The sequence below is a fragment of the Stegastes partitus genome, unplaced genomic scaffold (genome assembly GCF_000690725.1).
Source record: "Stegastes partitus isolate 25-593 unplaced genomic scaffold, Stegastes_partitus-1.0.2 Scaffold259, whole genome shotgun sequence".
Lineage (NCBI taxonomy): Eukaryota > Metazoa > Chordata > Actinopteri > Pomacentridae > Stegastes > Stegastes partitus.
The window spans coordinates 155,918-177,258 of NW_007577990.1; the positions used below are offsets into that span (position 1 = coordinate 155,918).

A 21,341-nucleotide genomic window follows, 5' to 3' on the forward strand; every position below is an offset into this window, starting at 1 on the left:
GAATGACGAGATTCCTCAACTTTTGCAGAATCGTAGTTTTGGCTTTTTTGCTGAATGCAGAAGCTGCATAAAATTTATGTGCCCCGTTTGCCAGTTTGTCTTTGGGCAGCGTAGCAACAGGCGAGATAACGGATGGTGATGTATGATTTAGTGGAAAAAGTAGCACGAAAACGCTCAAACTACATGCTGTGAAAATAAGCAGCTCTACATTTGAAAACAACCAGAGCCTGACTTTTTTTTCCCTTCCTGCAGCGGATAGATTTTTCCCAAATTCCTTTTGTTAAAAAAAAGAAAAAAAAAGAAACAACAATAAAAATACTGAGTGAAGGAAAATGATTTTGTTCTGTTGCAGTTTTTACATTTGTATGATATTAAAGACCTTTTTTTCCGGTGAGCACTTCACTGTGACACACACCAGGGCAGAGGCGATTCATACTTTGTCATAGCTTCAAAAATGAACACTTAGATTTCACGTTGACAAATTCCGAGCTCTTCACATTCTCAAGTGTTCGTAATGCGTTAAAGGTCAGACTGTTTGACCCGTCCATGTGGGTTCTTCAAACAAACAATAATAGGTAATGACACTGTTCTGTGTCCCTTTGAACTGCGCTGTAGAGGACAGCTCTGAGAAGCTTCGCCTTGAACTGATAAAAGCGGTGAATTATCGCTTTGTTTATCCTGCTGCTCAAACTGGGAATGCATTATCAAAGGAGAAACCAATGGAAGAGTATTAGAGACTGTATTTTTTTTAAATCTTGTAAATCCTGTGAATTTATGTCACTGTGACTTGGGGACCTCACCTTGCCCTTCTGGTTTCCATTGGTGTTGAACCCTCCTCACCAGTCTGGACCTTTTTGAAGCAGTGCAGCCTTTTTTTTTTCTTTTCTTTTTTTTCAGCCAGGATTTAACATGTTGACCTTGCGGATCTCAGACGGGTGCTGATGGTCCTCTCAAGCTCAGGGGAGATGACCAGAGCATTAGGCTGGAAACCCCTTCCTTCGCAGCAGCCCCCTTTTTCTAATCAAATGAGGCTGGGAGTGATTTGGTTTTAATACTGGTGGCCCGGATGTGATGGTGTGTGATTGACGGGCTGTGATGGAGAGCAGGATGTCGGCGGGGTGAAAATACCGCTAATGGTATTGCTCATTTCTTAAAGTGGGGGTGGCCACACTGTTGGTAGAGGCTTTGCTCACCCGCCGCCCCACCCCTCCGTACCCTCCGTTGCACTGTGGATGCCCTCTCAACCTGAGCTTCACTCCCGCACTGACTCCACGCCGGAGTGTTGCTTAAGAAGCTTAACGCAAAAAAAAAAACAACTTGAAAGTGAAGTTTCGACCACTAACGATGACATCATTTCACATGTGTCATTTTCCCCTCTTGTGTTACAGCAGCTTCTGCTATTGCCGTTTTTGCAACAAAACATCCCATCATTGTGGTTTATGGCCTGTAATTGTGCGGTGGGAGGCTGTGCCCCCCAGGTCTCCTCCTAATGGCTGTTTGTGTGTTGTTTTAGTGGCAGATTTACATGTGGGAGGGACACAGGGGGCAGTGATTTACAAGCAGCAGTGCCACTGACTGGCTTAGTGACTGACTGGCCTCCGCTCCTTGTGTGTTCCAGGTGATAGTGCAGTCTGGCCGCCAGCCCAGCGTGTTGCAGAAACTGTGTCAGCTGCCCTTCCAGTACTTCAGCCACCCACGCCTCATCAGAGTGCTCTTTCCCTCCCTCATCTCCGCCTGCTACAACAACTCTCAGAACAAGGTCATCCTGCAGCAGGAGATGAGCTGCGTGCTGCTGGCCACGTTCATTCAGGTAAACATGAAAACATGCACGCACTCTGCACTACGACACACTTGCAACAGATTGTTATGTCGAGTGTTGTAGCCCACTGTGATTAAAAGAGGTGTCTCAAGCTCAATGTGGAAAATGCATTCAGAAAAATTCTATTCAAAAAGACACAAATAAGAAAAACTATCCTGAAGAGTTTCATGCCCCTGAATAGAAAACCCAAGCTCAGTTCATTTCTTTCACATCAGAAGGAAACCTCTGTGCATCAGCTGATTGACGACTGCTCATCAGCCCACCACCCCCCCCGGTGAATCTCCAAGAGGCAGGCTTTTACAAAGATAAATGGTTTCCTTCACAGTGGATTTACCTGCCACTGGTTCAACTCCCAGTAAACAGCTCGCCTCCTTCATCTTCCTCCTGACAACAAGGCCCTCGCCACTCTGCAGCCACCACTGTTTAGACACAGATTAACTCCCATTCAAAAGCGAGACAAGCTATTGTCATTTCTTTCAAACAAAGCAGTAATGCATGGTATCTCGCCCCCGCCGCCCTCGTGTTTGACTTAACCTCAGGAACATTCCTCCGAGTGGGACAATTTAATCCAGGATGGTTCAGTTTGCTCAGTAAATTCTCGGTGAGATGGAACCTTTGTGGCAGCTTTAAAAATTTTTGCTGAAAACATTATGTTTTCTTTCCTGGAAACTTGTTTTATTTAATTAGCGTAAGATGAGCCCAATGAAATTTTATACAAATAATACTAGTGTTACATAGACCTGCAGCGTTCTGTTTAACGGCACTAACATTTGTTTTTTTCCCAGGACTGTGCCGCAAACGAGAAGGAATCAGACACGAAAACAAGTAAAATGGGTGAGTTGTTCTGAAAATGAATAACAAAATAATAAACTGTAAATGTAATATTTTGAATTCTATAGACATATTTTACTTTGTTTGAAAAGGTTGTCTTTAATTCCCACAGTCTATTTCAACACTAGGTTTTATTATGTTTTAATCACAACGTTTTATCTTCATGAAGAATTCTGGCTCACGCTTGCTTTGGTGAAATTTTACACTCAGTTTTAAAAGGATTAAGGCTTTCTGTCAGACACCCAGTGTAATATAGGTGTTCTCTTCTGCCTGTACAGTTTCCCAGCCACTGGATTACTGTGAACTGTCCAACCGCTTTCCAAGAGATCAGTGGGATTCAGCGCTGCAGTTTTTTCTTAAGAAGCAGGAGGAGTGATGGAGCTGGAAGAGCACAGTGCAAACCATTACACAAGACACTAACATGTGGAGGTGTTTTTTCTGTTTGTTTGTTTGTGACTTCAAGTCTGAATAAGTATCACGTTCTTCAGACTTTGTCAAATGTTTAAAAAAAAAAAAATTGTGAAGCCTTATCATATGTTGGTTCATCTGTTTTGATTTCTTGGAAATCAGATTGACGGTTAAAGAGGAATTTTTGCACAAAATGTCTTATTTGTACCTTGCAGTTAGAACACACGCACAACTCCATGTAACGTCTAAATACGCCATTTGTTTCTCTTTGTTCCTGTTGTAGATAGAAATGGCGACATTTTCCAAACAGTGACTGTCTGAACCTGAAGCATTTACTTATACTGTAATTTATGTTTTGCCAAACCTTTCCATCGATACTGTTTGTGTTCATTTATTGTTTTTTTTGGATGTTTTTTTTTTTTGAATGTGAATGGCCAGAATGTTCTCCCTGTTCTACACGATGCCAGTTCCAAGTGAAATGACCTGCCTTGATTGCAAATATGTGTTAAGATTTATATTTTTCAAGTTCACGTCGTTTTCTTTCCATTCTCTCTTTGTTAGAAGGCACCTGCAAATTAATATAATTTATTGAGTTATTTACCTTCATAATTTAAAATAAAAATACTTCTGGTTACATATTATTGTTCCTCACTTTTATTCTCTGCAGAAGATGCTAACATCCAACACTTGTACTGTTTGTGGTAACACTGACTTGCATAATGAGGATATATTTACGTGGTTTATGGATTATGAGACACTTGCAATTTGTAGAAAACTGATTCAATTGTTAAATTTTCAAGCAACATTGATTACAAATGAACTGGTGGGAATTTGCAGCCTTTAGGGGAAAACATGTTTTACACTATACATATATATTTAACAGTAATTTTGAATCGCCTTTTGGGTACCAGCTGTGTGTTTTGCTGCATAAATGAAACTATAAAAGAAAATTGGGCAGAAAAAATTTTAAAATCAGAGTGAAACTGTTGTAACTCTCTTTCAGTTTTTTCCAATTTCAGATTGAAAGCAGTGTTAAAAATTTGGGAGCTATTTAATGTTTATGGGGCCAAGTCCGACCAACAAAACAAAAAAATTTAATTCTGACAGTGTGTATTTAATTTAAAGCCTTGTAGTAAGATCATCGTTGTACAACCCTGTCTCATGTTTTTTTTCTAATTAACTTTCTCCTCTTAATTTTTCTGTTTAATCTTCCTGCTCACAGTTTATTTCTCTGAAGCTCTTCAACAGCATTTTTAATTTCAGTCTGACTCCACTCCTTCCTTCACTGATAAAAGCCGATCCTCCCCAACAAATTGTTGAGGTGTAGTGTGTCAGTCCCGGCTTGACCTGCCTGCTCCCTTGTCCAGCGGCTATTTGTCGCTCAGGATTCCTACTGGAATGAAAATAAACTCAAGACACGCCGAGATGCGTCCTCGGGCTGGGAGTCCCCTCTGCGCTGCGTTTTGTTGTGGATCCATTCAGCGTATCCTTTGCAGGTGATGCCAGATGGAGATAAGGAGCCGCCGCTGACTCTGTCTAGACTTGCAGCCCAAACTGTGGGCCTCAGGTGTGTGTGACACTGTGACATTTGACTTTTAAAAAAAATACAAATTTTATCGTTGTATCAATGTGGGCAAAACATTACGCACAAATCTGCTTTGAATATAGTGTGGAGGGAGGGGGATAATAAATATATTTTTAAAAACTAGCAAGGAACCGAATCGTGCAGGCCTCAACCTATTGTGTGTGATTCACTGACCCATGACACACAGGCCAAATGATTCATTATATCTTGTGATCCATCAGTCATTGATCCTCTTGGCACAGAAACTAAACACAAACAGGTTTTCTAAACTCATCCAAGCTGCTCAGTTGACCAGTTTTTTTGGGTGTCAAAGTTGCACACCCAAGAAAACTGGTCAACTGAACATTTTCCAAATCAGGTGTCTGCTAAAAGTATTTTACTTTAAAAAATAAAAACTGGGAAGCTCTTCCAGCTCCACTTCAAACAGCATCATAAGCAGCAGATTCGTTTCCATTCCCCGTAAAACTGATTTATTTCGCCGACTATAATTAAAATTCCTCTGCACGTTTATGGAACAAATGGATTTTTGCATGCAATAATCAATTGTTTTATTGATAAGATCAGCTACGTCTGTCCTCATAATAAATAATAATAACTTATTTTTTCTTGGAGAAAACGCCAACAATGCGCCTCTCTCTCTTTCTCTCTCTCTCTCTCTTTCTCACATCTGTTTCAATAATTTACAAGAGTGAAACTTACAAATCATGCACATCTACACAGCTTGTATTTTCCTGACAACACATACTGTAAGCATTCAGACCTCCGGAACAGGCTCCCACCACATATTCCCATTTGTTTGTCCAGTTCAGGTGTTGGCATCGTGGTAGAAAAGGCAAGTTTGTCCCAAAAGCTGGAAGCCCGAAGTGTCCACCGTGTCTCCCTGCCGAAGTGTCATTGAGCAGGACAGTGAGATAAAAACGCCTGGATGTAACAGTCACACCTCCGATCCTCCAGTCGGAACCCGAGTGTATCCTCCAGCATAATCCATCCTGCGTGGTCCCTGGTTCGTTTTCTTTTTTTTTTTTTTTTAGTTCTTTTTTCTTTTTCTTTTCTTGATTGAATGTCGCTGGGCTCTTTTGCGCGTATTTTTGCGCATTCCTGTGTGGCTGAGAGCTCCGAGGGGGAGGTGGTGGGGGGGGCCTCCAGCTGACCCCGATGCCTCCTCACGTGTCGACGGGACTCGGCACCATACTGTTCGGTGTGTCCGGTAACTGCGAGGACAGAGAGGTCACATCACTACCCGAGGAGTTTCCCAAAGAGCCCGATTCAGAGAAAGACACCTGCCGGAGAGAAACGACGAGAAGGTGGATCAGCTGGGATGCAAAATGTTTGCTGCTTTACGCACCACTTCTGAACCGTGTTTGGTCCCAAACGTCTGATTCAAAGAGATTTCAACAGAGTGTGAGGCTCCAAATGGATGTAGAAGTATTATTTTTTCATTTCTTAGTTTTTCTTTTATGTATGAGGCCTCTTTATTAAAAAACACGTGGAAATGTATCACTCCATCAGCCTCTGGAGACCCCATCACATCCCTGATGTGAGCAGTATATCAAATGACTCCACGTGGGGCCCCACTGAATGAGTTTGGCACAAAAGCAACTTCTTTTCTCTTTTCTTTTTTGCACTGAAGACTATAATTTTGTAATTATTCCATCACCTTTTTAACGAAATGAAGGCTGCCACCACCTTCAGCTTGATTAGATCATCAGCTTAACCAGAATTATTCCTTATTATGAAACCATTTTAACATTTATTTTATAGTTTTTTTTTCTCTGTACGAATACAGGCCTGGTTTTGCTTTTCTGTTATTTTAGTAGTTTAGAATGTATTTATAATTTAATCCTACCAGTTGCTGGAAGGCAGGCTGGTCCAGGTCGGTCTGCAGGGCGAAGTCGCTGAGGGTTTTCCACGGAGGCTGGTAGGTTTGCACCTCCACAGGATTCCCCTGCACGGTGTTGTCGTGCCGGATGGGACTGCCTGCCACCAGAGGTGTTCCTGTGAGGCCCTGCAGATTCTACAGGCGGGATAAAAAACACTCAGTTCGTTCAGATGTTGGCTAAGGAAAGGATAAAGTTACACCAGGATGGAAGATATTATGCTTTTAAGCCACATGAGATCAATAAAAACAGGCTATTTTTCATCATTGTGAGAAAAGCAGCAGACAACAAAGTGAAATTGCAGAAAAATATTGAATTTTATGATCAATGCCTAACATGTAATGTGCAAAAATGCGCAATAAACCTTTATAGGAGGCTTTGCTGTAACTGGATGAAGAGGATTCATTTCCATTTTTGCGCCACCAAGTCTTTTCAGTTCAATACTTGGATTTACAATCGTTTTCTAATTCATAAAAATACACTATACACTGGAATCAAAGAAAAAAAGAAAATAAGCAGTCTAAAAGATTGCAGTTAATAATTTTTTTTAAAAAAGGATTTGCGTAATGACTCATTTAAGTTTCTGTTTTGTTCATATTTATCAAAAATCTGATTTTATTTCGTTTTTTATTTTATTTAATTTTTGCTTGTTTTGTGGTGTTTTCATCAAGCAGCAATGACATTTAATTATTTCTTTATTTGCAATAAAATTACAAGCTATTATTTGGGTACTTGATCATCCACACAGACTGTTGCTGAGTTCTCCATCATTTTAAAAGTGTGGCAATGAGCTACTGTACTAATTAGAAAACACATGCATTGGATTTGAGAAATGGAAAACGAGTGTACAAAAATTATACACATTTCTCCAGCTCAGTATAAGAAGTGTTTCTCTCACCGTTTTGTCGCTGTGTTGCTGCTGCTGGAGCTGCTTCATCAGGATGGACTTCTTCTTGTCTTTGCAGCGCTTGTTCTGGAACCAGACGCGGATCACTCTGGGGCTCAGGCCGGTCATCTCCACCAGCTGCTCCTTCATCAGGGCGTCCGGCCTCGGGTTGGCGTTGTAGCAGGTCCGCAGGGTGTGGAGCTGCTTCTCGTTCAGCACCGTCCGGACTCGGGTGGTCTTCTCGGACTGCTTGTGGACGTGGTTGCGGTGATGAGGAGGGTGCCGGACCGAAACTGGATCTAAGGAGTGAGAGAATTTAAAAAAATAAATTAGTGTTTTACGTCTAGAAATAGAAAAGAAGAAATTAAAGCAACAACTAGCCATTGGAATATATAATTATCACCATCACTTACTTATAGAAATATGAAATAGGCTTGTTATTACGCAGTTATTATGCAGTTTTAGTGCCAAAGACGCAGGAGGTTTAAATCTTTAGGCCTGATATGGAATAAAATAGTGAATAATATCAACATGTCTAACTCAATGCATGCACCAAAAATCTTTTTTTTAGTGTATATGTAGCTACACGTTAAAAAATTCCTATTATTTGGTGGACTCAAATTTTTATCTACAAACAATTTTACAAGAAAGACAAACATCCCTCCATCATCATAATAATCACCATAATAATGATCATAATAATATCTACTTATTTTTTCTTATATGTGCACTAGTGATCCAGCTCGTACCTGAGATGTGCAGCGGTCTGGTGTGGATGCTGCCCGGGCTGAGCGGGCTCCCGGCTGAGGCCCTCTCCACCAGCAAGCCGTGGTCCGCCCGGCACAGCAGCTCGTCGTCCTGCAGGGAGAACTCGTCCCCCGGCAGGAGGTGCCGGCTGCACACCGAGCAGCGAAAACACTCCATGTGATAGACGTTGTCCCGGGCTCTCATCACCAGGTCGCTGCTGCAGAAGCCCATGTTACACTTTGCGCATTTGATGCCAAATAACCTGAAAAAAGGGGAGCACGGAGATGCAGCTACTGGTGCCATGCATTATCTCTATAATTTCAACCAAGCTGATCTCAGTTCATGGTCCGATCATAACAAGCACAAAAACTATTATAATGATCCCAGCAAAAGAATTAAAAAAAATTGAAAGTGTGCAAAACAAATCTGATTGAAATCTGCGCTTCATGATGCGTAATTTTTCCCACTTTCCTTACGGTGCGCGTTTTGCATTGCTATGGATCTTAATATAATTTTTTCTCAACGTATTTGGCCTCCCACATTTATATTCTTCTCATCACTATATAGCAGATCTACTTAAAAATACATTAGGAAAGTCAGAAACTCTGCGCACTCCTACCTTGCGTAATCTCTTTTACAGTAAGTCTTTCCGTCCCGGACGAAGCAAGTGCAGGTCTCGTCCAGATACTGGCTGCACTCTGCACACTTGAGGCAGGCTGCATGCCACTCCAGGTCCGGGGAGACTCTCAGGATGTACTGGTCGTGTATCTGACTTCCACAGCCCACACACATTGCGATTGCCGACTTCTCTGTGAAGTGGGAACGCGTTAATGCAACGCTTTGTGCGCTCTTTTTAATCCTCATGACATCCCTGTTAAAGCGCTTTAATTTTATGGAGAGAAACTATTACGCACAACAAACATGTAGGTCCTTCCAAATAATATTATGGAAGAATTATAATGAGGCCACAAGAGCTAAAAACAAATATTACTTTAGAGGCATGAGTACTTCAAATAGTTACATTTAAGTTATGTTCAGGATATTACATTTTTATTATGCGTCTCTTAGTTGCGGTTTTCGGTCATTTTTACGCAAAGCTGGACATTTATCCAGCGATTCATTATAAAAATTCAAGAGACTGAGCACCGGTAAAAGTCATATAAAAAAAAGCCTCGGGAAATAAGAGTAAGTGGAAAAAAAAAAAAAAGTGTCTTACTTTTGGAATGATCCCCCATATCATCCAAGAAAGAAGTGTTGAGCAGGATATCCACCATACAGGAGAAATAGTCGAGTGCAAGCCGACAGATGGGGAAGAGGAGCGGCAGAGGAGAGCGTCCCGTCCCTGCTGGATGATAAACTTGTATTCCTGCTCGGAGAGGTGGGGAGAAAACAAAGATCATCGACCAGTGACGTCTGCAGACCTGGACCTCTGTGGGTCCGGGGAGAGAGTGTGCCATGCAAATCTCCTCCTTCATGGACCCTCTGCTCTTTTTGTTTTTTTCTTTATTGTTCAGTGGCTTTTACTACATATGTGTTTATCTCTTTGTCCAAGAGCTCTATGTGGCAAATGACTATATGTGAGTTTTTCTATTTAAAGTTGCTGAACAACTAGAGAAAGTTAGAAAGTGTGATTTTACATCCAACTGCTGTTTCACATTCCTTATAAAATGTACACATGGAGACACATATGTTTTATGAGAAGCCAATCATATTTCTATCATATTGTCGCTCTCTGTCTTTTTTTTTTATTTAGCTGTGAGATTTTTTTTGTTCTAAGGCCAGCATGAGGGAGTTTTATAAGTCCAGTGTTCAAATGTTTTTTGTTTTAATGTACTTTTCTAAATTCTTATCATTATTCATATTTTTAAAGGATTGATGTTTGGTTAAAATCTGGGTGTATATTGTTAAAAAATATATATACTTTTTTTTTTTTTTGGTTTGTTTTCTGTAAGTGACAAGCACCACTCAGGCCACTGTAGAGAGCCCTCTACTGGATGAAATATCATATAAAGGTCTTGAATTCCAACAAGCTGCACAGTTTCCACATAGATCTTTATACTTCTGTGTATTGCTCTTTAAGGTTTGCCTTTGTGAAAAGACAGACATATCATACCACTTATTAAACATGATAAAAAAAATAACTGATAATATCCGGTAAACTTGAGATTTAAGAAATCAGTCATTCCCTAAATCACTGAGAATAAGTACACAGTATGGGATGATATTTCATTTTAATTCCCACATTTCTCTCTTTCTTTCCTGTCTCTTCTCTCTCCTCATACATGGAAGAAAATATATTAAAAAGTGCCTTGTGCCTGTCATTGCCATGTAATCCCAGGTGGAAATACACTCCAACACAATTTTAACCTACTTCTATTTTACCTGAGTGTTTCCATTGCATGCTATTTGATCTTTAAACATCTTTAAATCTAAATATAAGACCTTCTACTGTACTACATTTATTTAGTTACAGGATGTTTTTTGTCTTAAAAGCAAGATTTTACACAAAGGATAACATAACACGCATTTAAAATACAACACATACAACACAACGTTTCCAATGTTGTGATTTCTGATGTTTCACTAAAGTCTGTGTCACATCAAAACCTGGCTCACATGTGAGATTCTGACTTGTCAACAGCTGCACCAGATACTGATTTATACTTCTAAACCTCTCATGTGGTTTTATTTCAATAAATGTTCAAAAGTGCCAATCTCATCTAAAATCAAAGCATAAAGCAAAAGTCCAGAAAAGTAAAAACAGATCTGTGTACCGCAGCTCAGCTTTTCTTCTTTTCTCTGCATTGATCGTCACAGGGAGCTCTGATTTATCTGCTTTCCCTGTATATAAAACTGTATAGAAAGTAGTGCAAACCTGCAGCAGCTACAGCAACAATTTATCAGTCAGAGGGACTGAACTGGTACTTTTACTTCAGTACTTTACCTACATGTTGCTGCTAATACTTATGTCCTCTTTCGAAAGTGGGGTTTTTTCATGATGATTTTAAATTGCTGTATTATTACTTATACTTAAGGATCTCAATGCTTCTTCTATCACTGTCAAATGTACTAATCTATCCACCTCTCATGCAGGTTGTAGTAAAAATCTAATGTATAAATGAAACTGTGACTTCTCTAATTATCTATTTTTTTTTCTTTTTAAGGATTTGTCCTCTTTCTAATGTCTTATTGCTATTGTACAGCCTTGAGAAACAGCCACCTTGAATTTCACTGCACATAAGTGACAAATAAAAACTCTTGAATCTTGAATGTGTGCTGACATTTGATCATATGTATGAAATGTATCATATATTTTCTTGTTGTGTTTTCCTTTTGTGGCCTACTTGTTGCCAGGTCAATTGTTCTGACAGAAAAGCAGTGGTAACAGCAGCATATAATTAAGAAAATACTGCGGGCAGAGAGATGATGATCTTTCCAGAGCAAAATAAAGCCTGTCCCCGCGTTATTTAGTGTCGGAGGGGGGAAACTGAACAAAATGTCCCAAATAAGTAACATGTTATGATGAGAAAACCAGCGATCAAACTGCTGTTTATTTTTGCAGTTTGATATTTTTTTGGGAAGATAATTGAATGTCAGAGTGAGCGCGCGCGCGCGAGTGAGAGCGCGCGAGATAGATGACAGTTCTGGAACCGTGTATCTCGCGAGAAGTCCTCCCAAACCTCGTCCGACCTTTGGCACAGTTCTGTCTGCAGCAGAGGGAGCACAGAGCAGCCACAACGGTCCAAGATGAACAGAGCTTTTAACAAGACGAGTCTGAAACAATTGGTAAGAGTGTGACTGCTCCAGCCTACACTCAGACATGGTTTACAGCAGATTCAAAACACGGACGCTTCAGTTACCTCGTTTGTTTTGTTTTGTTGCAGCAGCTGCTAGCTGGCTAGCTCGCTCAGCTAGACTTTAGCTTAACTTTAGCTAGCTATGCTAGTGTCACAAGCTGCGGTGCTGTTTTTAATTAGCGCATGTGACACTGTTTATTGACTTGTTGTGACACTACCTGTATATATACACTACAATGTGAAATGGCTTGAATATGAGTGTTTGTTTGGCTGAATGCTAATAAGTGTTAGCATAGCTAGCCCAGTGGTTATGAAAGGTCTCTCTGTTACGAGTTACGAAACTGTTAAGTTGACATTGACAGGAGTTACCAAAACAAACTAATTGCAGTGAGATGTTCAGCAGTATAGACTTGATTAAAGAGTAGCACGTCCTATTTTATGTATTCTCTATTTTCTTGACTTTATCTGAATGACCTTTAAGTACTGATAGTGTCCAGATGAGGCTGGTATTAACCTGTTTCACGTTGACAGAACCAGATGCAGCTGTTTCAGAGGTTGCGCTGCACACTGTTTGCCAACTGTCCTCCCGTGACGTGTACACTAACCTCACACTAAACTGCCCTCAAAGTTGCATTAATAATCTGAGACTACGTGTTCCACATGCAACAAAACCCATCTGTACCACCTGACATATGTACCAGCATAGTTTAAATAGTGCACATGTGAGAGAAATGCAGCAAATTATTCTCTCAGATGGCGGCACGTTTTAATGCCCAGCTAAAAGATACTCATATTAGACCACATGGTGAAATTAAAGATTACATAGACTTGACGTTTCTGCTGGCATTTACTGGATATTCAGAAACCTTTTTTTATTTAAAAACCATTGTGGAATTATAATGATTGATGCGGTTGTGTTTTAAATTTACACAACAATAGCTAATCAAGGTTTTTAAAATGATAGTAAACATGATTGTTCAGAAGATTCAGGTGTTCATATCTAGTCCTTTTCTGTATAAATAAAAAAAGCTGAAAGTGTTTCATAACTTAGGTCAAACACGACAATCCCATTTAACAGGTCATACCTTCTAAATACCTTGGTTTATATTGATATATGATTCATATTGACGTGACGATGTTTTCTTCAACAGACTGGGATCCTCCAGAGGTTTCAAAGCACCTTGGTTGTTGCAGAGCACAACAATGACAAGCTGACCCCCATCACACTCAATGCCATCACCGCTGCCTCTAAACTAGGCGGAGAGGTGTCTTGTCTGGTTGCTGGAACAAACTGTGCAAAGGTATGCAAAGCTTTTGAGGTGTTGTATTTGTGATGTAGTTGTTATTTTAGCTATATCATAGTGCATTACCACACAGTTCAGTATGTGGGTCACGATTCATGTAGGTGGAGATAAGACGGCATTTGAAGGTCACTGGGAAACTTGGATATAGCTGATGATTTTTCTGTTTTTACAGGTTGTGGAGGAAATCAGCAAAGTACAAGGTGTGAAAAAGGTTCTGGTGGCCCAGCATGATACATACAAAGGCGCCCTGCCAGGTACGTTGCACTTGAGGCCTGTTATTTATTTAACCTTCACTCATAGAGCAAAGAGATACTGAACATGTCTTCTCTTTTTTTGTCAGCTTTTTTTCTTTTTATTTGCACAGTCTCTCATATATTCACAGCTGATTTGATGCTGTGTTTGACTTGCTCAAGGACATTTTGCTAGTAGTAACTAAAGGAGGAGACGTTCACTTGATTTCCCTGCTCATGTATTTTAGTTTCTAGAAATGGCTTTGCTGTAGCTGTTTGTTGGCCTACAGGTAACCTAAATTAGTTTCTACTTTCTGATTTTTTTTTTTTTTTTTTTTCCAGAGGAGTTGACACCTCTTATCCTGCAAACACAAAAGCAGTTCAACTTCACTCACATCTGTGCTGGTGCATCCGCCTTCGGAAAGGTAAGTCATGGAAAAAATACCTACTTAATTAGCATTTATGTATTTTAAAATACATTCATATTCCATCACACATAACGTAAAGTTGTATTACTCATAGTTTAATTTAAATCAGAAACGACTTCTTCATATATTTGTGTGGATAATGTTGTTTTGTTTTTTATTAAAAATGATGGTTTTACCAAAACTTTTTGTACCGAATATTTCTGTCAGCTCTCCTTATCTGTGCGTCTCTGAAGCATAATTCCACTCTCTCTCTTTTTTTGTAGAACCTGCTTCCCAGGGTGGCTGCCAAGTTGGATGTTGCCCCAGTTTCAGATATTATTGAGATCAAATCTCCAGATACTTTCGTCAGGACCATCTATGCTGGTAAACCTTTTTTTTTTTCAGTGCAATATGATATAGAGTTTGAATTTTATTTGTCTAATTTCCTGACTAGTATAATCATTCTTCAATAGAAATACCATAGAATCTCTTGAAGTCTTTGGTGAAATAGACAGTTTTGCTTTCTAATTTAATCATTTTTTCGTGGCAGGTATATTGATCATTTATTTTTAAATACTTTTGATGTTAACAATGCTTTGAATTATCTAGGAAATGCCCTCAGCACAGTGAAATGTAATGAGCCAATCAAGATCTTCACCGTCAGAGGGACGTCTTTTGAGGCAGCTTCAACAGAGGGAGGAAGTGCTGCATCAGAGGAAGGTGAAGTAGCTTACAGATTTGTCCTGCCGAACATTCTAAGAAACTGCTTTAAATTCTGGATGTTTTTAATCAAACAGCATACAACACAATGCAGATAGAGTACATCTCTACAAAGCCTATTTGTCAGTGCGAGTTTTTATCCTTACTTGTCATGTGGTGGTTCTCTGATCTGCAGTGGCTGCTGCTTCTCCCACCGGAATTTCTGAGTGGTTGGAACAGAGTCTGACAAAGAGCGACCGTCCAGAGCTGACAAGTGCAAAGGTTGTGGTGTCAGGAGGTATGCAATAACAGTCCTTCTTGCTCAGATGTCTAAAGCAGTGTCACAATGGATGAATTTCAAACCCACACTGTGGCTTGTTGGAAGATGAATTTTGAGAATTTCTATGTTAGCAAATCCACTCTGTGGTTTTAATTTTTAGTTATTTATTTTTTGTCAAAGCGTTGCCCAACTACACTCGTTGTCGATTAGCCTTAATATTATGTTGTTGGCATTTTGGTCAAAGGGAACTTTAGATTGTTGGTTTCTCTGTCCTTTGTTTAAAATTCATAAGGTCTTCACCGAACTATGTGAAGTGCTATGAGATGACATATGCTGTGAATTGGTGCTATATTGAATTGAATTGAATTGAACTGAATTGGAATTTTCCTTGCTCAAATAGACTAATAGTGTCTTTTTTTTTTCCAGGAAGGGGTTTGAAGAGTGGAGACAACTTCCAGCTGCTCTATGACCTTGCTGACAAACTGAATGCTGCAGGTATTATGGGAACACGTGTGTCATTTTATTGGCTGTTTTTTTTTTTTTTTTTTAACCTGATCTTAAGTTACATTTTATTCTTTTTTCCAGTTGGTGCATCCAGAGCTGCAGTGGATGCTGGGTATGTCCCTAATGACATGCAGGTTGGACAAACTGGCAAGATTGTAGCACCAGTAAGTTGTTCCTTTTCCAAAGTGGTTATTTGGGTTCATATAATCCTTTACAGCTAATGAAGAAAAACACTTCAATGGCAAAATGTAAATAACTGTATTCAAAAGTCAAAGTTTAAAGGTGGGCAGCACTTAAAGTCGGTGTCAGTGTGTACATTTGCTTTTGATGAATGCCTGCTTGCCTTCACACAGCGGTTCAGTAAGATCACGGTGGCTGCTCTTCCCTTTTAAACAGGTTAACCTCCCATTATGCGATTCAGTCCGGTTACCCCAGCTGTGATTATCCACACATTAGGCCTTGGAAAATGTGCATGATGGCACATTTAAGGCCCTAAATGATTTAGCTGATCCATTAAAGCAGAATGCGGCGCATGTCTGGTCAGAGCCTCAGACCAGGCCAGACTGTCCAAATTGGATTTCCCAAATGTTATGACAAGCTTGTGGAATTTGGCTTGGTTAATTAAATATAATTTAAATCTGGGTTGTTTTTTTAAGCCCATGACTCTAAAAATGTTTAGTGTATTCAGAAAATTGAAAGATTCACATTTTATTCACATGCAGCATGTAAGATAATCTCTTTATGGTAATTTAGTGTAAACGTCAGAGTTAAACGTCTTTGAACAGCGGTTAGTCTCTGAGTTTTCACTGTAATCAAAGCTGTCAGATGTTGCACCACGGCAGACTTGTAGGTTTTCTGTGTTTAGAAAAGCTACTTGGCAGGACTGAAGTGAAATTTATGACATGTGTGTCAGTCCACGGATTTATTTGTGAATCTAAATGATGAGAACGTTCGTGCTGTATTTAAAGATAACACCTGATGACCCACAGAGCTGTAATTACTGTTGGAATTGATTAGTGGTGAAATGGACAACATTTTTCCAATTGGAATGACCAGAAGCATAGCACTGTGTCATTGGGTTTCTGCAGTTTGTGTAATCAGTGACTGGCTGGTCGAATAGTGGTCTTACTGAATTTTCCACAGATATGAGATACTGTTGTGTTTACACGTTGATGCTTCGTCCATCTGAGACTTCAGCTGCAACATTAACTATACACTGAAATATTCATACGGCAGTGCATTAAACTGAGAGCGAGAGATGGTTTTCCCAGCAGGTTTGGGGGGGATGCAAGCATGGCTGACCCTTTGTACACTCACCCCAGCACCCTGTGATAGATTAGACACCCGTGGTCATTATAGCCTCAGACACTGATGTCTACAAGCATGTAACACTTGTCTTGTTTCCTCTTTTCGTGTTTGTAGGAATTGTACATTGCTGTTGGCATCTCTGGGGCTATCCAACACCTGGCTGGAATGAAAGATAGCAAGGTAAAGACTCTGAAGCTACATTAGCCGATATCCCCCCTCTCTTGACATTTTTTATTTTTCTGTTACCATTTTCCTCTGTATGAAACGGAAACAAAATGTTCTGTTTGTAATGTTAGCGTCACCAAAAATATGAGGATATTAGGTGGCATTAACCCTCTGAGTTTGGTCACACACATAAATCTTGTTCCACTGATATAAAGAAATTAGTACCAGGCAGCATTTGAGTTCAACATTAAAACTGTTTCTAAGGCTATTTCTGCATAACTTTCCATAACATATCTAATGTCTGTGGCATTCAAGTCTATATTCCATCTTTGTTTGTGGAAATGGTAATGTTTTAGATGTTGTCTTATTATGTTGTGTATCTCTCTTTGTGTTCAGACTATCGTTGCTATCAACAAGGACCCCGAGGCTCCTATTTTCCAGGTGGCTGACTACGGCTTGGTAGCAGATCTTTTCAAGGTAAGCGTCTGGTATTAATATTGCTATAATAATGTCACTACTTCCCCACATTATTAAACAACCAAGCAGCGCCTGGACTCACTTTGGGTGTTTGTTTTGATAGCTGAGACAGTCCTGAGAGACAGTCAGTATATAACATTTGCTTCCTCACTGATAAATTTTGCACGATGCTTTATTCCACCGAATGGAAATGTGCAACTGTTGAATTATTAAGTTCTTGAAATAATCCGAGGAGTGTTCTGGCTGGAACTCGCTGCTAGGACAGAAACACATTAACATGTCTAAAGATATAAAAAAGTGATCGATAGTTACATAAAAGTTGGCTTCAGTTTTGTGTTCAGCCTCTGCTTGCCAGGCCACTTATACGCTTAGTTGCGTTCTCGTGTCGAGCCGGTACTTGGCGACAGTGAGCCAGGTGTGTTGGCATGAGTAACGCTGGAGTTCAGTGCTGCCTTTGAAAGGCTAGTAGGTTATATTTTCATTTGTGTCCTGTTGGTCATGTTTTATTTAGCCCCTCAGTAGTGCCTGTGCAGCCCAGGTGTCCTGGCAAACTCTGTAGAAGTGATTAGTAATAATGGCTAGTGGCAGTAGAGTTGTGACCTACTGGGTGAGATCATCTTACAAGTGATCACTCCTCAGATAACTGATTAAAATGGATGGGCTCTCTACTTTTTCCCCCAAATTGACAGCCGATACCCCCGTACCAACTGTGGCAGTGACCGATGATTCCGTTTTGAAGTTGCTTGACTCACAAGGAGACATTTGAATAATTTTGCACTCATATTTACAACAAAAAGCGGTTGAATCTGTCTTCGTTAAAGCTACACAACTGATATTATCAGCATGTTTATTTATGGGCTGGATGTGCTCCTTGCAGAATCTTGCTCCGCATTCATCAAAAACAGAAACACTGCTAAATGTTTATGTACCTGCAGCGTGCTGTGATCTTGATAAATCGCAATGTGCTAAGTTATACAGCGAGCATGCACAAGGGTTTCTGTAATAAAGTCATAAGTGTTGTGATATGCAATATGCTTGGGGTGGAAATGACAGGTGTTATGAATATTTATCTACAAATAAACCCTGGAAATGTGTCAGCAGTTACTAATGCAGAATATATATATATTATGACTTGAATTTATGCCAGAATGATTTCTGCAGGATGTTTAGGTTCACAAAACAAGTAATTAATTTAAAAGTGTTCTGTGCCAATGCAGCAAACATGTGCTTTGAGCTTTCAGGATTGCAGTAAACAGAATTATTTGCTGAAATGGCTCCTGCCATAATGCCAGTGTGTAATGCTGGTAAGCTATTACATTATGTTTCTCCGCTGTTTTCTCTTCAGGCTGTTCCTGAGATGACTGAAACGCTGAGCAAGTGAAAAGAAACAAAGTCCCACCAAATGTTCATCGTACGGCTCGACAATGCAGAAGAATAGATCAGAGCGCGACCACAGGAAGCGCAGTCACCGCCTTAACAAATTTCTCAAGTTGTGAGTGTTTGAGCGCAGAAGTAATTTCATCACTGATATCTTCTCTCTGCCTGGCATCAGAGGAACATTCTCAACCAAGAAATGAAAGCCAGTTTTTATATATATTGTAGTATATAAGTATTGAATATCAATGGATAAGGTGCACTTACCTTTGGTAGGGGGATATTGTTTGCTTTCTGTAGTACAAGTGTTGTAATTTGTATTTAATTCTCTGGTGCAGTAAAAGACATCTTTGGAAATGCTTAACTCTGATGTAGCTGATTGTAAGAAGCAGCTCTTCCTGCTAACCCAGAAGATATGTACTTGTTGAGATGCTTCTGGAAAACAATGCATTAAATTGACAACTAAGAACTGGTGTCCTTAATTTGCCATGTTTTCCCTTTATTGGGTTCATTTTGCAGTGCTGCCTTTCTATAATCGAGATAGAAAGTGCCTGTTGACAGAACAATAAACAGGGTTAGTTTGCAATATGGTGGCAAATCTGAAAGGTTCATGCTGTCATTTTCTTCTCATCATTTTATTTAAGTCCATCACTAATTTTGGCTGTGACCAAACCCATCCGGAAATATTTACACAACTTCTAAACATTAAAATCAGTTTTTAAAAAGGTTATTTTAGACCTGAATGATATGAAATTACCATGTGCAGGTAGATTTTCAGTTAATTCGGTGCGTGAGGGTCATGCTGTAATTTGCAAAATTTTCGGTTAACACTGACTCAGCTGGGTTTGGTCAGCTTCCAGTCATGGCACCTGGATTAAAAACTCACATAAATCATCTGTCAGTCAAAAGGATTCTGCACTCTTTCCACTCACAGAATTTAGATAAAAATGTTAACATTAATATAGAAAGACAAAGATTAGAAAGAAGTTGAGACAGATCCAATGTACCCTGCAGCAGTCCATCAAAGAGGACTGTTTTTTTTTTTTTTTTTTGTGAGTTTGGAGACACTAAACTGACCAAAACAGCTCATACACTCGCACATTTGGTAAATCCGAGCCTTGTTTCTAAAGAAAATTGATTCACAGTCTGGTTCTCCAATAAACCTTTCGAGCATCTCCGCATCCTACAAAGTGTGTCAGAGGAGTTAAATCCTCAGCACCAAACTCTCTCAGGGTTCACTTCCTAGATAGAAATCAAACTACAACATATCAAAAGCCAATTTTTTTTCTACACAGGGCTGTTTGAAAGTTTTGGGCTTGAGCCCCATTGCTGGTTTCTTTTGGTAAAAGTAAATAAAAGTGTTTTTTTGAGTGTCAATTCCTGAAAAGTGTTGCCTGATAACGAGTCTGTCGTCCATGCCCTCTGTTTGTGCTGCTCCGGCAAGTTCACCCTCTCAGTTCGAGCTTTACAAAGAGGATGACAGACATACAGTTTATGTGCCAGTGACTCCCAACGACTTGGGAGTTTAGTAGAGCATTAATTTTTGCGGCTGATCTGAAGAGCAAGTCTGGTGAAGGTCCACATGTTTTGCAGAGTCTTATGTCTCTGACAGACGGTTGACTGGAGTTTCTACCGGCCCCATCATCCTGTACTTCTCCTCTAGGAGAGGCTCGTTACCCTGCAGATGGATGACTGTCTTGGAGTGGAGGCCGACTCGGCTCTCCTGGTTCCTCTTGTTGTAGATATTGACCCTGTGCTCCAGCTCGGGGCTGGTTTTTGTGGAACCTGTCGGACTGGGTGGTTTAAGGTTGACAGGGTCCAGGCCCTTCTGGGTGAGACAGGAGTCCTCAGACAGCGAGGAGAGCAGCTCCTGCACCACAGCGCTGGGACTCCCTCGCGGCTGAGTTCCCAGGGCTAGAGGGCTGCTGTAGGGTGGAGGGTAGCAGCGTTGGTCGCTGTAGTCTGTGGAGGTGGAGGCCTCGCGCACCGTGGAGCTGCAGTCCATGCTGGAGCCCAGCGTGTGGCTGCTGATGCTGTGCTGGCGGGCGCTGAAGCTGGTGCGGGACACTGTGGTCGTGGAGGCCTCGCTGACCGAGCTGCCGGTGCGCTGCAAACGGCTGGAGGGCACTGCATCGGCGCTCACCAGAGAGGAGGGAAGCTGGCTGGGGTTGTTAGGCAGATGCACGTCTATGGCTGCTGTGGTGATGACTCGTGCTGGGTCTGGGATCCCTGTATCTATGACAACAACACAAAGTACAGGGCCTTTGAGATATTGTGGTGCTACATGGGCTGCAGGTTAGATTGAAGCAGGAGCTTGCTGATGCTCACCACTGCTTGGCTCACTGTAGTACTGGCTGATATAGTTGTTCATGTCATCTTGACCATGATGATCTGAAAGGAAAAGAATACAAGAAGAAATAAAAGAGAAGTCACTGTATAAGGAAATCCTGTGTAGTGTACAAAAACATGACACACTCTACTTTTACCATACAATGTGTGAAATGTTTAAAATCCATATAAGATAAAAGTCACACTTGTAGGTGAAATGTAGCCACAATGGGACTCTGTTGAAATATTGTAGGGGGCGCAGTTGAGCCGTGTTGCGTTTTAGAGCTTGGAGCGGAGAGATATTTTTATTTGTGC

General features: G+C 40.5%; 4 protein-coding genes across 6 annotated transcripts in view; 2 read left to right on the forward strand and 2 right to left on the reverse strand.

The window, feature by feature from the left end:
• Positions 1-3,697, forward strand: part of scaper (S-phase cyclin A-associated protein in the ER) — a 60,338-nt gene extending 56,641 nt beyond the window's left edge. For all 3 annotated transcript variants that reach the window (XM_008282119.1, XM_008282121.1, XM_008282120.1), the window contains 3 exons: positions 1,619-1,810; positions 2,605-2,653; positions 2,929-3,697. In XM_008282119.1, the coding sequence (XP_008280341.1) occupies positions 1,619-1,810; positions 2,605-2,653; positions 2,929-3,026 (339 nt within the window). In that variant the 3' untranslated portion in view covers positions 3,027-3,697. The remainder of the gene's footprint in view (positions 1-1,618; positions 1,811-2,604; positions 2,654-2,928) is intronic.
• Positions 3,698-5,704: 2,007 nt separating this feature from the next.
• On the reverse strand, positions 5,705-9,553 carry isl2a (ISL LIM homeobox 2a). Its single transcript, XM_008282122.1, has 6 exons — positions 9,370-9,553; positions 8,773-8,962; positions 8,156-8,415; positions 7,419-7,705; positions 6,490-6,657; positions 5,705-5,923 (listed from the first exon to the last, which is right to left on the reverse strand). The coding sequence occupies exons 1-6, from the start codon at positions 9,551-9,553 to the stop codon at positions 5,807-5,809; spliced, it is 1,206 nt and encodes a 401-aa protein (XP_008280344.1). The 3' UTR covers positions 5,705-5,806.
• Positions 9,554-11,828: 2,275 nt separating this feature from the next.
• On the forward strand, positions 11,829-19,167 carry etfa (electron transfer flavoprotein subunit alpha). Its single transcript, XM_008282124.1, has 12 exons — positions 11,829-11,939; positions 13,102-13,251; positions 13,427-13,508; positions 13,827-13,909; positions 14,176-14,275; positions 14,501-14,611; positions 14,787-14,888; positions 15,297-15,365; positions 15,456-15,538; positions 16,797-16,862; positions 17,244-17,324; positions 18,670-19,167. Exons 1-12 carry the CDS (start codon positions 11,901-11,903, stop codon positions 18,703-18,705), a joined length of 1,002 nt encoding a protein of 333 aa, XP_008280346.1. The 5' UTR covers positions 11,829-11,900; the 3' UTR covers positions 18,706-19,167.
• Positions 19,168-20,072: 905 nt separating this feature from the next.
• Positions 20,073-21,341, reverse strand: part of tmem266 (transmembrane protein 266) — a 47,178-nt gene continuing 45,909 nt past the window's right edge. The window contains exons 9-10 of the mRNA XM_008282125.1: positions 21,027-21,089; positions 20,073-20,933 (exon numbers count right to left, since the gene is read on the reverse strand). Of these exons, the coding sequence (XP_008280347.1) occupies positions 20,296-20,933; positions 21,027-21,089 (701 nt within the window). The 3' untranslated portion in view covers positions 20,073-20,295. The remainder of the gene's footprint in view (positions 20,934-21,026; positions 21,090-21,341) is intronic.

Bases quoted from the DNA above. Each gene is read 5' to 3' on its own strand.
- isl2a (XM_008282122.1), bottom strand. From the start codon at position 9,553: ATGATCTTTGTTTTCTCCCCACCTCTCCGAGCAGGAATACAAGTTTAT. The intron at 8,963-9,369 runs GTAAGACACTTT...CCCACTTCACAG, and splicing joins TATGGGGGATCATTCCAAAA to AGAAGTCGGCAATCGCAATG. The intron at 7,706-8,155 runs GTACGAGCTGGA...CTCACTCCTTAG, and splicing joins CAGACCGCTGCACATCTCAG to ATCCAGTTTCGGTCCGGCAC.
- etfa (XM_008282124.1), top strand. From the start codon at position 11,901: ATGAACAGAGCTTTTAACAAGACGAGTCTGAAACAATTG. The intron at 14,889-15,296 runs GTATGCAATAAC...TTTTTTTTCCAG, and splicing joins AAAGGTTGTGGTGTCAGGAG to GAAGGGGTTTGAAGAGTGGA. The intron at 16,863-17,243 runs GTAAAGACTCTG...CTTTGTGTTCAG, and splicing joins CTGGAATGAAAGATAGCAAG to ACTATCGTTGCTATCAACAA.